The sequence below is a fragment of the Lygodium microphyllum genome, chromosome 19, assembly GCF_053477565.2.
Source record: "Lygodium microphyllum isolate KBCC chromosome 19, Lygodium_microphyllum_v1.1.10, whole genome shotgun sequence".
Taxonomy (NCBI): Eukaryota; Viridiplantae; Streptophyta; class Polypodiopsida; order Schizaeales; family Lygodiaceae; genus Lygodium; species Lygodium microphyllum.
Genome location: NC_141153.1, coordinates 6,464,810 through 6,480,582, shown reverse-complemented (window position 1 = coordinate 6,480,582; position 15,773 = coordinate 6,464,810). Strand labels below are relative to the sequence as shown.

Here is a 15,773-nt window from a genome sequence, read left to right as displayed (position 1 = left end):
TCTGTTTCAGCAAGACTTTTGGCTGCACATCAACCCCCAAGGGGTAACCAAGTTGCCTTACAATGTTGCTGTGCTGGACAACCTGACTTTGCCACCTAAATCTAGCAAATTGGAGGCCATGCAATTAGTAAGGGAAGATTTGGTAGCATTGATTCATAGGCACGACACGTGCCCAAGTAATTCCTATACATCCAAGGTTGACCGAAGATTAGAAGCATCAGCTTTCAGAACCATAAAGGTATCATTAGCCAGTTGCCTGGCCAACAAACTGCCGTTGCAAAGGTAGAGAAAGACCACCTAAGTGCCCCGTATCCACAAGATGCGATAGCATGGAAGGAATAGGGTGAGTAGCAAGTGCAAAGAAGAGTGGGATGAGAGGTCAGCATTGTCCCATTGATCGCGCAAGGGAAAAAGACTCGATGATTGCACCACGGGAGGTGGAAGCCATATTGATGGGGTATATCAACCTTGACATGCGAGGTCCAGAACCCATAACTTCCATGAGGTCTGCAACAAAAGACCATTCCAAGAAGTCAAAGGCCTTTTCCAAGTCTAGTTGCACTAGAATAACCTTGTGCTCTATGTGCTGCACATAGTCAATGGCCATCTGTGTATGTAGGATATTATGAAGAATGTTTTTGCCCTTAATAAACCCATATTGGTGAGGATGAATAAGATCAGACCAGTGTTTATGGAGAGGGTTTGCCAACACCTTGGCAAAGATCTTATACATAGAGCCCATTAATGAAATTAGTCTCCATTGCATAAGTTTGGATGGGGAGGGGACTTTGGGAATCAACTTAATCACCCATTCTTTCCACAATCAAGGCACGTTGCTCGACTCGTGAACTTGTTGGCACATGACAATCAAAAGTTTTACCAAAAGAGATGCATAGGTGTGAAAGAATTTATTGGTGATGCCTTCTCAGCCAGGGCTTTTATCATTTGGTAGATGCAACAAGACATCCATAACTTTGCCCTCATGAATATTAGCTTCTAAGAAGTCTTGCATGTCATGGGGAACCTGATCTTTGACAAAAGCATAAAAGGGCATACGGGGCTTGCGCAACTTGTAAAGAAGATATTTGTTGCGAACCGGAAAGTTTTGCGAAGTATTCCATACACATACTTACAATTGATTAAGGATTTGTGACCATGTGACCCTTTGCATTTGCAATCTCACCACATTTTCCCGCTAGGGATGCATGCAAGGCTTGAAAGAATTTATGAATTTGACAATAATTGTCTCAAAGACCATTAGTCAGATTCCTTAGCTTAGCTTGTTGGTAAGACCGTAGTTGAAAGCCTTGAATAAGTTCATTGACTTGAGCTGTTAACGAGATTAGAAAATCATCATGCGGCAAGTCAAGCAACAGTAGACGGACCAAGACTAACATGTCTTCCACAGCATGCAAACAGTGCTTATTAAGTGAAGCATGACAGATCCCATATTGTCTTGACACCTTCTGGACATTTCAAATCAGTTTCTTGAAGGAGTCCAATCCTTGTAATGGAAAACCTCTCTAGTAGTTGGGTCATGTAGCCCTTGAAAACAACATGACTTAGAAATGAAGAGTTGAATCTTTGGGGAAACCTAGCTAGGAGACAGATAAAAGCATCCACCAGCTACCTAGTCATGTCAAGCTTCTAAGGGAAATGGTCGTTAATACATAGTGTTGCAAGATTCTTATCTCCAAAATTTCTAGTAAGAAAAAGTCTTCATGCATGGCATAAATGCGGTCTAGTCGAGACCACACGGCCAAGTATTGAGGTGAGTGAAAGGTAAAACTTGAAGGCGATGGAGAAAGCCAAGACCAAAGATCTTGTTTCAAGACATCCATGGCAAAGGTTTGCCATGCCCTGATTTTTGGGTTATTCATCAGGGAGTGTTCCAAAGTAGAGTGGAACATGTCAACACACATGTTAAAATCGCCCATAAGCAAACCTGGTCTTTCCAAGCTCAAAGAATCTCGAAGATGGCTCCATAGGGCTGGATGATGTAATGACTCATTGGGCACATAAAGGGCAACCAGCCATAAGGCTTGCCCTTCAAACACAATCTCAATCATTAGGAAGTGTATGTGAACATCATTCTTAACAAGCAGTGGCTTGAATTTCTTGTGTATAACCATGAGGATGCTAGAATAGTGTTTAGTCTTGCAACCAACATAAAGAAGGCGGAATCCATGACAAGTCGAAACACGACCATCATCATCATCCCTTTTGTGCTCAACAACACACAAAGCATCCTAGTAGTTCTCATGTAGAATAGGCCACATGTCATGTTTATTGCAGGAATAAATCCCATGGACATTCCAAATGGCGATTCGCATTTGTGAAATCAAGGAATTCATGGGTGAGGCTGCTGATGTTTTGCTTGTACTTTCTAAGCTAAAGCCTCCAAAATTTCTTCACCAAAGAATTTACCAAAACCACAAAAGCATTCTGTCCTATGCGAGAAAATTTCGCAGGGGAAGGATTGCTTCCATTTGTTGCAGGCAAATGAGAATATTTACGATCCCACAAGGTGATCACCTTGCCTTTACGGTCAAAAGCTAGGCATGTAGAAGGATCCTTGGGGTGCTCTAGAGGGTGCTCAGCCTATGATATTGGTTGCATAGCCTGCTTTGAACTGGAGAGGTTCATGACAGTTGTACGGGGCAGCTCAAAATATTTATCCTTTCTATGTACATATGTATAGAAGGTATCTTGAGTGCTTGATGAAGAACCTGTTGGCAGCTGAATTTCAACCTTCTTACCCTTTCTACGCTGAACATCAATCCATCCCGAATCATGTGGGTCTGAAGAAAGCAGATGTTGCTTTTGTTGGACCACATCCTTGTGCAGAGGCCATTCCCTAGTGGCGGTGCCTCCACTATTATTTTAGTATGCCCATTACGATTAACAGTAGCAGCCTTTTTGTTTAGACTCTTGGCCATGAAATGACTAAGCTTGCCACAAGAAACTCTAGTAGATGTCCAATCCAGTTTTTAGGAATCATTGGCAACCTGCGCATATGAATGTGGCAGGGATTCCAAAGGTGTTGAGCTATCAAGAGTCATCATAGGAGCATAGTCATCGTGCTTATTGAATTTCATTTTAGGTTGTGCATCAGAGGTTGGAGCTACTTCCTGAGCCATCTCTGTGCACGAGACTGTCTCATCCTAACCAGCTGATCTATAAATGCCATATTGAGCTCAGACACGGTGATTTTGCAACAATTCACTCCTGTTTGAATTGCAAAATTGCACAGTTGCTTGTGTGTGTGTCTCTCTCTCAGATCATAAGTTTGCAGGTTACCTAGCCACTGGTTGGTGCAGAATATGCTGCATGTCGTACCCTTTTGATCACACGGGCTTGCTTTAATTCTTGCAGCTCTTCTTCTGTAGGACACATAGAAAACAGAATGTTCCTGGCTGGGTGCAGGACAGGGACAGCATAAGACAGAGCAGAGGACACACTATGCTGCAAGCCCCAAAGCCAGGGCAGGGCTGCAAAATGGGGCCCCAGGAAGAGTGCGAGGGCCAGAGCTAGCAGATCAAAGGGCAGGCGTGCAATGCAACAGGCCCTCAGGCCCAGACGGGTGCAGGAATGCTAGGACTAAGATTCTCTGTCCTTTCTCCCGCTGGTTGACGTAGGCCCTATCCCTGTGCAATGCTGTAGCAAGGGCCTAGGGGACAGGCACGATTTACTGCAGGTTGGTGGTGTGCAAGGTGCAATCGAAGACATAGAAAGGTGGTGCTAGGGCAAGGGGCACATGTGATGGCCTCTCGTCCTCTTTGTCTCTCCTGTGTTTGTCTGTCTCTCTTTGTAATTAATTATATTATATCAAATCACATGGGGAATACAAAACTCACGGCAAAGAAACAAAAGAAATTGCTGCATGTCAGCATGTTGAATGAGAGCTAATTGCCAATGTAGAAAACCGTTGAGCCTAGCAATGTCCTTGGAAAGAAGAATTTGAGTAAAAAACGAATGCATTCCAAGCGACCTAGTTGTATCAACAGCTCAAAAACGAAGAAAGTGGAACAATATCTTCATATGTAGCTGCACCAGAGTGGGATATTTTGCCTTGGCAAAGCCTTAGTTAGAGGGACACAATGATGGCCTAACCGCAACTCTTCAAATATTAGACAAAAAAGTTTATATTTTTTTGGCAACAAGGTAGGAAATAAATTTGTGATGAGAGGATTTCACATTGGTAATGCAAAAAAAAAAAAAAAAAAAAAAAAGCTGTTCAAGATTCAACGCTTTGATAGAGCCAAGGAAAGGGGACTCTGTGTATGTGTCGTGCAGAATTTTAAATTAAAGTAGGCAATGTCAAAGACAAGTAGAATATTGCATAAGAAGTCGGAAGGCTCGTAGGAATTAGTGTCAAATATGCCACGAATTAAAGTAGGAACTGTCAGAGACAAGTAGAATATTGCATAGGAAGCTACAAGGCTAGTAAGATGCTCTAAACTTAGGGACCCCCTCAACATGGATGCCATCTGAAAGCTCTTTACAAGTACATTAGAAAAATAGTATTGGAATCTATATATGAGTTTTCTATGCAAAGATATGTGCACTTCAAAATTTCAGCCTACACATGCACATTGTATAAACATTCCATGATCATGCCATCTTGTTGGTTGTAATTATTTGTTTTGTTCTATCCCACACTTTAAGGCATTGATCCTTTTTGTATGCGAGCTTGTATATGCTTGAGTTTCTGTCATAAGCAGCCAATCGGGTCATGTAGGTGGAAGTGTGTACTATCTTTCTTTTGACTGACTATGTAGCTCCACCATAACTTGTGACCACTCATCAGTATCTAGCTCTAATGCACTTTCTTTGTATCTAGGAAACACAAAGAAACAAATTTAGTAAACAATTAAATATGTAAAATAATAGAAAGGACACAATTTTTTTTTCTATTCTATTATGATACTGCTCCCACTTTTATTTAGTTGTGCTCAGTTGAAAAGCTCCTTCATATGGCTGAAGAATGTCTCAGTAATTCTTTATACATTTTTCATCTATCCATTGCGCATTTGTTGTGGGTGAATTTTTGAATTTGAGTAAGAAATTTTGTGTCATAAAGCCACTTCTTGTGGTTTTATCCTTGTGAAAGAAAATTTGTTCAAGCTCCAAGAGTTGTTTTGTTTCTTTGACTTTTGGGGATATAAGACAAGCAAGCTGAAGGAAGAAAACTGCAATGGAAGAAAAATGGGTGAATTAGTAAATAGGTGAAGTGGAAGATAAGCAATGTCCTAAACACATACTAGCCTAAGGACACAGTAACCTATGATCTTGAAAGTTTTGGTAGCTCAATACAATTTTTTCTTACTTCGTACAGCCTTAAGCAAATGGGCCAAGCCTTAGGCAATTAGCGCATAGTCCTTTATGATTGAAAGAAGCTCTCGAGACCCGAGAAGGATTACACTTGCCTAATCTCCTGGAGAGCAGGTTACTCAAGCATCACCTCATCTTTTCAAGATTGATCATAATACCATTGGTTGAGATGATATATCCAACATACAACCTCCATGTGGAAGAATCTACACTTCTATGGTTCTATAAACAACTTTTCTCACATTAAAGGCCTTAAAATGATACATAAGCAATCCGAGTCTTACTGCAATGACTTATAATAGACAAGTACATCATCAAGGAAACCAAAGCAATCCAAGTCTTACTCCAATGACTTATAATAGACAAGTACGTCATCAAAGAAACCAACTATGCACTTTTTTGGATCAAACGAAATGAATCATTCACCATTTGTTGGGAAGTTGTGTGTTTGTTAACCCAAAAGGTAAAACCAAGAATGAGTAGTGTCCATTTTGTGTATGAAATCCAGAATTAGTCATGACATCTTCAAGGGCTACCTGTAACCAACAATAAATGGATCTCAAATCCATATTGGTGAAGTACTTCACAACAAGATACCATATGCAACATTATCTATCTCAGGCAATAAATACTTATTCTTGATGGCCACCTTATTCAACCCTTTGTATCTGTGTATCACGCAGTCCTTTTTGGTGAGAGGACCATTGTGCCCCACCCCATGGAGAATACCTCAGTCCAATAAAACCCTTTGCAAGATAGTCATGTAGCTACCTAGCAATCTCATCTTCCTCTTTAGGCCTGAAGCATAAGACTGCCAAGAGACATGACAGCTAAGACAATGCTTCTATCTTATTGTTTAATGTTCTACAACACTATGGAATTGTGTCGGACCAAAAAACATCAACAAATTTATAAAGTGACAGTTCTGAATGGTTTTACAAGCGTTATTTTTATCACATAGAGAATTACACTGAAGCAAAGGTTGAGTTTATAAGCAAACTATAACTATACATATATTTGCATGTAAGGACTGAGTGCAGGCTGGATTCTAGGTGGGTGTTCTATTTCATCTATTGGCAGCCCTAGTAGCTATGGATGTGGATGAAGAAGCTTCTAGCTCCTTGCTCATGTTCCTTTGTGCTCTCAGGTTTATACGTCTTATTTGGCTTGGACTCTTGTTACACCACTTAGGACACCGTTAAGACTTGACCATTTTACACATTTAGAAGGTTTAGGCTGACCACCTTTGGTTTCTGTGTGGCCGAACAATTCTGATGGTCAGTCTCACATCTCAAGCAAGGTGCTTTGTTGTCTTCATTGACAAACCTGATCACTCTGTCTCAGATTATCAAATGGACAGCTGTATTTGAAGATTCTGCTGCCCTAATGAGGGCCACCACAGCTGTAACACTTAAGAGGCTCCTTTCTGTGCTGTCAAGGTGATGTTTTAGCTCTGGAATGTGGATATCCACTCATATAGTCTCCTCAATGGTGGTAAACTTCTTATCTGTCACTGTCCCTATCTGACTTTTGATCAACAACTCCTGTTTTGTTTATGTGTGATGGTTGTTGGTATAAGTATCCAGGGTGGTTCTGCCTTGCAGGTGATTGTTGCTGTGAGGCAAGGAAGACTTAACGTTTGTCTTTATCCAATTTGTTCAGTACTCGTCTCACATATTGATTCTGGTGACAATGAGCTGCATAATGATTGGTTAATTTACCCCAGCGATTTCCGCAACAATGAACTGTCCAGGTCTAGTTGGACATGAAATCTTTCCAGTTGCTCTTCACTAAGGTGGTGTTAGCAATTGGGCCTTGCATGAAGCCAAGTCCCTTTCTCTATTATAGAGGAGGGTGCCATACATGATACCAGTTGGCTTTTCACCCCACCTTCCAATCTGTATTACAAGGATTTTACCTGCATTAGAATGCATTGCTTGTTCCTGGTTGTGATGCCCATCCTACATAATGAGATTATGTTTGAATCCAACAGGAAAATCTGTGCAGAATCCTATTGTAAAATCTAAGGGATGGCATGGTCAATTATATATTGTCTTGACAAAACATAAAATGCCACACATCCAAGTATGACCATTCTTCTTTTCTTTCTCAATCAATTCGTTATGTGATTCTTATCTGTCAAGTTCAATGAGGGGTGCAACAACCTTTATTTTAACCTTAAAAGTCTCTTTTGACTTTATTGAGGGTTCTTTTAGCTATCAATCACAGCTAATGGCCCCAAAAGTTGTGCTTGATTAGATAAGTGCAAAAATATAGCAATTGCACAGAGCCCAGCTGGATGAAACAGACTTCTGGTACCATGTTGCATATCTTGCTTATTGGAACGAGTTTAGTTTCTTCTAAGAAAATTTTCAAAAGCGAGGTGGGAAACTGGACCCCTGTATTTGTGCTTTAAAAAAAGCTATTGTTTTACTCAAGCACTTATAAATAAGCTGATGGCAAAGGGATAGCCCAAGGTTCTTTCATGATCTAGCAAGTATAAGAGAAGTTTGAGGTGCTAACAAAAGAAATTGGAAGTTGCAAGTTCCTCGGTGAGCTGATTGAATTGTATGCTTTTGATGGTTATGTTCTGTCACAATCATGCGTCATGTTCCTAGATCCAGTCCTTAAATGTCAGTGTAACTAAGGACTGTGAAGGATGCCAAAGACCAAATACTTTATATCTGTAGTGAAAGCGTGGGCACTCTGGACCCTGGCTCTGGTGAAGGCAAGGGAATTTGGCTGCAGGGGATGTCAAGCTGATGCTTTCATTACGTGTTCCCTCTGGTTGATGCTTGCTTGCACATGGGTGCTTTATACTATAGCAAAGGAAAGAGATCTCTCTTAGGAGTTTGAATTTAATGGCTTTGCCTATAAACATTGGACTGCAACTAAACGAGTTTTGAAGTATTTGAAAGCCACTAAAGATTTTGGGTTGGGTTATCTGCACCAACAAAACTCTGATTCTCTGCATTCACTTCACCTTTTGGGTTATACAGATGCAAATTGAGCAACTTCTTACTTATCTATGCGTTCTACAAGTGGAAATTATTTCTTTGATGTGTTCCTCTATTTTATCAAGACATTCTTAAAGACCCCTCTATTGTACCACTTTCTAAAGCCCCTCAATCATCTAACAAAAAATGTGGAACAAGTCTTCTAAAATTCAAGTCCACTATGCATCTGAGATTGCAGTTGTGGAGGTAGTAAAAGGAGATAAGAAGGTTGAAAATGTAGAGATATAATGATGAAAGGAAGAGAATAAGAAGATAGAGAGAGCAAAGTTAGTAGAAAGAAAAGTTATTAATTATGGAAGGAAAGACAGTGAGATAGGACCCTCTACAGTGAATGTATTGTCATCTTCTTCAAATCAATCAATAAATTAAAAAGAAAGGTACTAATTGTTCATGCCTTATTGTACAGGAGGTTGAGGATGAAGCAGGTGAAGGGGAGCAGGCAGAGAACTGGTTCTCTTTGAGCAGTGCACAAAGGATATGCGGTAAGAATTTTGTGACACTACATCCTTCAAGTGCCAAAAAACTCATTTGCTGCAATGATTGTTTGTGTGTTAAGTGCTTTCCGAAAGGTACAAGGATGGATTATGAGTCTATACATGGGCTAAGGTGGCCATAATACCACATTCAAAGTATCTCAGTTTTAGACTTTCACCTCATCCTGGCCTATGATAAATTGGTGCCTTGGTACACAAGCTGCATACCACCTGACAGGGTGATGATTAGGCTGACAAAGGGCTGATGGAGTGCTATTTTCAGCCTTTGTTTCTGGTATTTGATTATCTTTGCTTCTATATATTTCTGTCAGACAGCCTGTGTATAAACCCATGCAGTTCTTCTCTACCCACCTCTGTGCATGTTTACACGGTCTGTGAGAGTTGCGATGTTCTCACTCAACGTATCTAGTGAAGCCATCTGTCAAAATCCAATCCACATTATTGTAATACTGCATGTGTCTGCCAGCTTGGTCAATCCTAGACAGTTACCATCTCCTCAGGAGACACAAATATGTTTTCATTCAAACTTATAATGAATGTTTAATGAAGAGATTTGCATGAAAACAGGCTGTCAACAAGGTATGAGAGGAATCTAGTTATTATCTAGAGAAGCAATTTGAGTTATTCTTCTGAGCGATCCAGCTCTACTTCTAGATTATTTTATAAAAGCTTCATCATAGCCATCCTTATAGGTTGAATTGTAGCTGCTGTTGTATATTTGAACCATTTAGTGGTTGAGTTACTTTTCGATGACCATGGGTTAGACTTCCAAGCAAAAGTGGATGAGCAAAGTAAGTCCTTCAATAATGTTTCAGACATTGTAATATTGAGAATTGTACTCTCTTTTGGATTTACTTCACCTTTTACCTTTGTAAGCAAAAAGGGTTCTCTTTTCTTTTATTGCAGATGTTTTCCTGTCCTTGGACAAAGATATGAATGGGACGTTGAGCAAACAAGAACTTCAAGAATATGCTGAAGGCACACTCACTGAGATATTTATTGAACGGGGTAAGGATTAACCTTCAGTTAAAAGTTAAATAATGTCTATAGTAATGTGATGAACAGCCCTCTAGAGTGTCTTGAGACTTTAATAGTGGCCTGCAGAGCTTAGATAAATCGAGAATAGGATATTATTGTCATAGCAGGTGAAATGCATACTTATATTGTACATGCTTACATTTTCTGTGCACACTCCGTCTGTAGTTTTTGATGAACATGTGAAGAGGAGTAGAAGCAGTGGTGGCAGCGGCCGGGAGATGGATTTTGAGAGTTTCCTTGACTTTGTCCTGGCATTAGAGAATAAAGATACACCCGAAGGCTTGACTTATCTTTTTCGTTGTCTGGATTTGCACAACAGAGGCTATCTTACAACTGCCGACATTCATATGCTATTCAGGTCAGTGAATCAATCTACAGTATTAATGTTGGATGTGAATGATAATTGACGATGAGCAGTTTCCAAATTTGGGTGGTTGGTTGGCTTCAGAATTGCCATTCAGATGTGCACACAGCCACACCCAGTATACTGCTTCAATCTAACTTCCTCTTTATCATGTCCGCTTTGCACAACAGCGGCTATCTAGTACACTCAATATCCTAGTGCTGTACCAATCAGCGAGTCCTTTGAGGGTATTGACTGTCAAATGATTTCATGCAACAGTCCCTAAAATTGGGTGATTGTTTGGCTTCAGAATGGTCATTCAGATGTGCACACAGCCACATGCAGTATACCGCTTCAATCTAACTTCCTCTTTATCATGTCCAATTTAGTCACCAAGCATGTCTGCTACCTGCAAGCAATGTGCAGGCATGGTGCATGGCACATAAGCATTCACACACTGGCATCACACATGGATGTAGGCTCGTTCTGCATTGGTATTTTGTTTTCAAGCATCACTTGATGGTGTGTTGCAGAACTTCAGTTTCAAAGTAACGCTGCTATCTGCAGATCTTTTGCTTGCAACCCTGCATAAACAAAGAACACAAAAGCGGCTAATTTTGTTTTTGCACACAATGTATCTCATGATAGTACTTGTTCATGAATTTTAGGGATGTGCATCGAAAGTGGATTGAAGGTGGAAACTACGACCTTAATATAGAGGATGTGAGGGATGAGATTTGGGACATGGTGAAGCCCCGAGATCCTTTAAGAATCACACTGCAGGATTTGCTTGATTGTAGACAGGGGGGAACTGTTGCAAGTATGCTAACTGATGTGCGAGGTTTCTGGGCTCATGACAATAGAGAGAACCTTCTCCAAGATGAGGAGGAAGTGGAAGAAGAAGAGTAAGTTTGCTTGTCCTTGATCAGATTGACAATTTATTCTCATCCTTGGTGAGGTTCAGGCTGACTTCTCCATTATGATTTCAGCTCATGCTTGGGGAATTCTGTTCAAGCTTATTAAATTATGTCTATGACTAAATATTTTCTAGAAAATTGTTTGGAGCCCAAGGTTAACCTCTCGGGTCATAATCTTGTATACTGCGCTTTTAATGGGATATTTTCAGTTGTTGGTATTGTGAACATGTTGAGTGCAAAATATCTGTATGTATTTATATTGGCCTAGAATGCTCCTAAACCTGCATATCCATTCATTGGATGTCAAATGATGCTGTTCAAAAGTGCTTTTCAGTGTTTGTTACTGTTCCCTCTCCACATTCCAATGGTAAGGATTGCAGAGTCCCTGGATAAAACAATGTAGCAATTGGCTAATATCTTAGGGCGATTACATTGATAGTTTCCAATGATATTATTTTCCAGGTTTTTTGAAGTTATTTATGAACGTATGTCATGTGATGTGTGACTACTTTATTGGCCATTAAGGTGTAGATTTCCCAGCTGTGTTACATATATAAGTCTGGAGGTTTTACAATTGAAGGGGATTTAAAGAGTGACCTTAGCAACAATACTTTTGTGGTTTGTGCTTGAATTTATATACACAGACATACATATACATGTACATATACATATGCATGCATGGATGTTTTAATATAATGTATACACAGGTACACATGCAGAGACATATATAAGCACTGAAAATTGTGTCTAGAAGGTACTTCCTGTAGTACAAATATATATTGAAGAAATGTAAGAACTTATATGTTGAGTGTTATATAATTTAAATATTCTTAAGAGAGTTGTATCATATATTGCTCAAAGTTATCCAAATGGTATGGTTATTTGTGATTCTTACTCTTCTCCAAATGAGTTTTGAGATTCAATACTCCATGAAATATAATATCCCCTTGCCAACCCTACCCACCTACCCATCCATTCCCCTCCCCCCCCCTCCCCTATTTCTTACCTCCCCCCCACATTATTTTACCCCCCCAACATTTCATAGCCCTCCTAACATTTCTTTCCCCACAATATTATTTACCCTCCCAAATCTTAATTCCCCCCGTGCCCAACCTTAATCCCCGCGCCCAACCTTAATTACTTCCCCTCCCCCAACATTGTTCTCCCGCCTTCATTGTTTTGACTTTGTTGCAATCGTTTAGAGAGTTCAAACCAAGTCCCATATGTGGTAGCTTCAGCTTAGACTCCACCTGTCGAAGATCTTGTGGCATAGTAGTACTCACTGCAGTACATCCGTACTTACTGCTTTGCCGCCTTAGATTTCTCTAGGGTTTCTCCGTTTTTGCAAGCTTGATGCAAGATTTTAGTGCTATTGACTCCATTGAAATCTAAGTAGGGAGTTAGAGCAGCCAAGTCCACATGTTTCACAACGTGAGACTTTTGAAAACAAACCATACCCATGAAGTTCAAAGTTACAATTTGCGCATTGTCATGCATTTAAAAAATGCATGTGAAAGAGAAATACCTAAATTTTGACAAGAGAGAAAGCTAATCAAAGGAGAGAGATTGTTAAAATAAGAGAGAATATACTTATAAGCGAAGTAATACACACAATCCTCATTATCTTGGCAAGTAAATGGACTGTTCACTATTTTTGAGGGTACTCCATTTAGTTGATTAAGTTCTCTTTTTCAAAGAAGCTAGGCCAAATCAAGTTTTATTTTTCAAAGAAGCTAGGTCAAATCAAGTTAAGTTTGTCAGCCTCACCAGTGTTTATGTGGATTAGGTTGATTGCACATGTTGATTGACCTATGTGTGTCCTGGCTCTTAAAATTTATGAAAATAAGTCAAGAGGGGGGTTTAATTGAGGATTTCAACAATCATACATGGACTATTGATGTATAGAGAGACTAGTATTTTAGTTGAATACAGAATGGACCATGTTGTTGTTTGGGATGCTCAAGTGGATATGGAGCTTATTGAATAAGAGTTTGTGGCAACTTCTCTATGGTGCAGTATCTTTCTTTGCAGTCACTTCTTCCATCTCCATCAGGGGAACATGAAGGAGATCCTTGAGCCCCACTGAGGGGATTATTCAGAATATGTGAAAGTGTAGAGTTGTGATCCAAGAAACAATATTGTGATGGCCTATCTAAAGGCAACGTGCTTGAAGAAAGAGAAAAGAATCAACTAAGTCTATGTATATACAAAGATGAAATGTCGATATACTATCGAACCCCCATTATCTGGCGGCAATTAGCAAACTGCTTTGCTGGAAGACCCTTCGTGAGAAGGTGTGCAGGGTTATTATCTGTATGTACCTTGACAAGCTCAATGCTTTTGCTGTGAAGTACATCCCTGATAAAGTTTTTTGGCTCTCTTTCTTCAATTGAAAATAGTCCCGTTTGTAGTTCTTTTTTTGCCACAATGATGGCACTTTACATTTTTGCCATGAAACTTGTTGCATGCTCTATTTTCAGAACTGCATTTTTTGCTGAAATATGCCTCTAGTGTGCAATGCATTAGAAGAGTTGTTTGCTGAGTTATTTTGCTTATTGAGTTCTTCCATTAGCAAAGAACTCTCCAATTAGAGTATGACAACTGAGCATTCGAGTTACTCAAAGCTATCTTGAAGGTATCCTAACTTTCAGGCAAAGTGCATAGCAAGAAAGTAGCCTTGAATTCATCATCAATATGGAAATCCAAAGCAATCAGCTAACTAAAAATTGAGTTAAACTCATTCAAATGTACAGACAGGGTTGTGCCTTTTTTCATGCGAAAGTCCATTAAAATTTTCAACCAGTAAACCTTGTTAGCTGCACTTTTCTGAGCATACAATTCTTCAAGCTGTTGCCACATTGCATACGTTGAATTCAACTTCTCAATGTTAAAGAGTAAGTTATCCAACACCGAGAGCTCAATGGTAGAGTAGGGAAGCTCATCCAAGTCATCTCGTTCGTCTTGTTTTATGTCTACTGGTTTTATTCCCTTTGTTTTAATGGGCTTTACATATTTCTTTTGCACCAAGACATTGTAGCATTGTTTTTGCCATATTGCAAAATTATGTGCACACTCAACCTTTTTGATGTGTAAAATATTATTGTTGTCACTGTTTCCAGCCATAATTTGCAGTATCAAATTAGCTAAGTAGTCACCAAAGGTAAGCCCAAATGTTACACAAGTAACCACGGTACACAAGTACCAACCAACAGTGAAAATCCCAAGATTGCAGAGATTTTAGATTTGCAAATAGATTTTCAGGAAAAAAAAGTCTATTGTTGCAGTCCTCAAGCAATTATTGACACATTTAGGTACCAAGGCACCAATTACATGTGAAATCCCCAAAAATTCGCTTTAATTTTTGCTCCAAAGGCATTTCCAGGCACCAATTTGACAAATTCGATCAAAATGCCGAAATATTTAGAGGGTAATCCATCCAAATTGCATCAATACATGTACTCGCATGTACCAAACATTCGTTGCACAAATTGAAGGGATTTTGTAAAAGCCCCAAATTTCTTGGGTTTAGAGTGCACAAATTTTAGTGAAATTGAAGAAATTTCACTAAAATGTGAAAAGCTCCAAATTTGTTTTGGACAATTGTGCACCAAATGTGCAAATTTTGAGTCGAATTGTCTTGTCTTGCGCTGAAATTCCCAAATCGTAGAAAAGCCGCATTTTTCTTGAGCAAAATTTCACGTTGTGCCTATGTGTGAATGCCTGGGAAAAGAATGGCAGAAATTAAGGACAAAATTTTAAGAGAAAAAAAAAGGGATGAGCCTGTCTTGGCATTGACCAGGGCCCGTCGGATTTGACACATGGTGACACGCAATATTCCCGTTGCCGTAGGTCTGACCCCTGTGATGCCTACGACCTGTTGTGCCCGCCTGCAACCTGGCGCTTGCACGAGCCTGTCGTCTACTCGACTCGCCCTGACTGTTGCACGCCTTGACCTTGACTGTCGCCTGTTACCTTATGCCAGTCACCTGTTTTGATATGAGTTTGTCGGATATCGAGACCGAGTGAGCTAAGGGTGAGAGCGAGATATTGCATAGAGAGGAGTCAGGAGTGTAAGCACGACACAACGGGTATATGGTACAGTAACGAATGTACCACTTTTTAGGTTTAGATAGTGTATAAAATACAAGAGTGTAAGAGTGCGTTCACACCCGAACACTGAAGAAAGGCATAGTAAGCCTTTATTCCCAACAGATTAGCGTCCCTTTTCAAGGTTCTCCATGAAGTTTAAGCGTCCACAAAGGTAGCGTTATTTGGCCTCAGCCCCTCGAAGCATCTGGCCAAATGGTTAAAGGGCCTCGTATCCTTTCCTTGCTTGGCATATGCATCAATCACAGTCACCAAGGTTTTATGATCCTTTCAGGCAGAACACCAACTATGCAAAATCAAGGTCAATAAGATCTGCTTCAAAACCAATGGCAGTAACATCTACATGTTATCCATAGTCCTTGGGTGATGGAGGAAAGATTTGCGCAAGCACAAAAAAGAATAAGAAAAGTAACTAACTGTCTTGGAACTCACATGCTCCTGTTGCATTTTCCAGAGAAGCTCAAGGCCTCTGCATAATGTTGCTGCTAGCAAAATGCTGAGAGAACTGTGTTCCATGCAACTG

The 15,773-nt window shown here is 39.9% G+C and overlaps 1 protein-coding gene across 1 annotated transcript in view; it reads left to right on the top strand.

Moving 5' to 3' along the window:
* Window positions 1-11,370, top strand: part of FASS (tonneau 2 (TON2)) — a 107,958-nt gene extending 96,588 nt beyond the window's left edge. The window contains exons 11-14 of the mRNA XM_087701019.1: window positions 8,758-8,833; window positions 9,752-9,853; window positions 10,049-10,241; window positions 10,895-11,370. Coding sequence (XP_087557145.1) covers window positions 8,758-8,833; window positions 9,752-9,853; window positions 10,049-10,241; window positions 10,895-11,135 — 612 coding nt within the window. The 3' untranslated portion in view covers window positions 11,136-11,370. The remainder of the gene's footprint in view (window positions 1-8,757; window positions 8,834-9,751; window positions 9,854-10,048; window positions 10,242-10,894) is intronic.
* The last annotated feature ends 4,403 nt before the right edge of the window (window positions 11,371-15,773 follow it).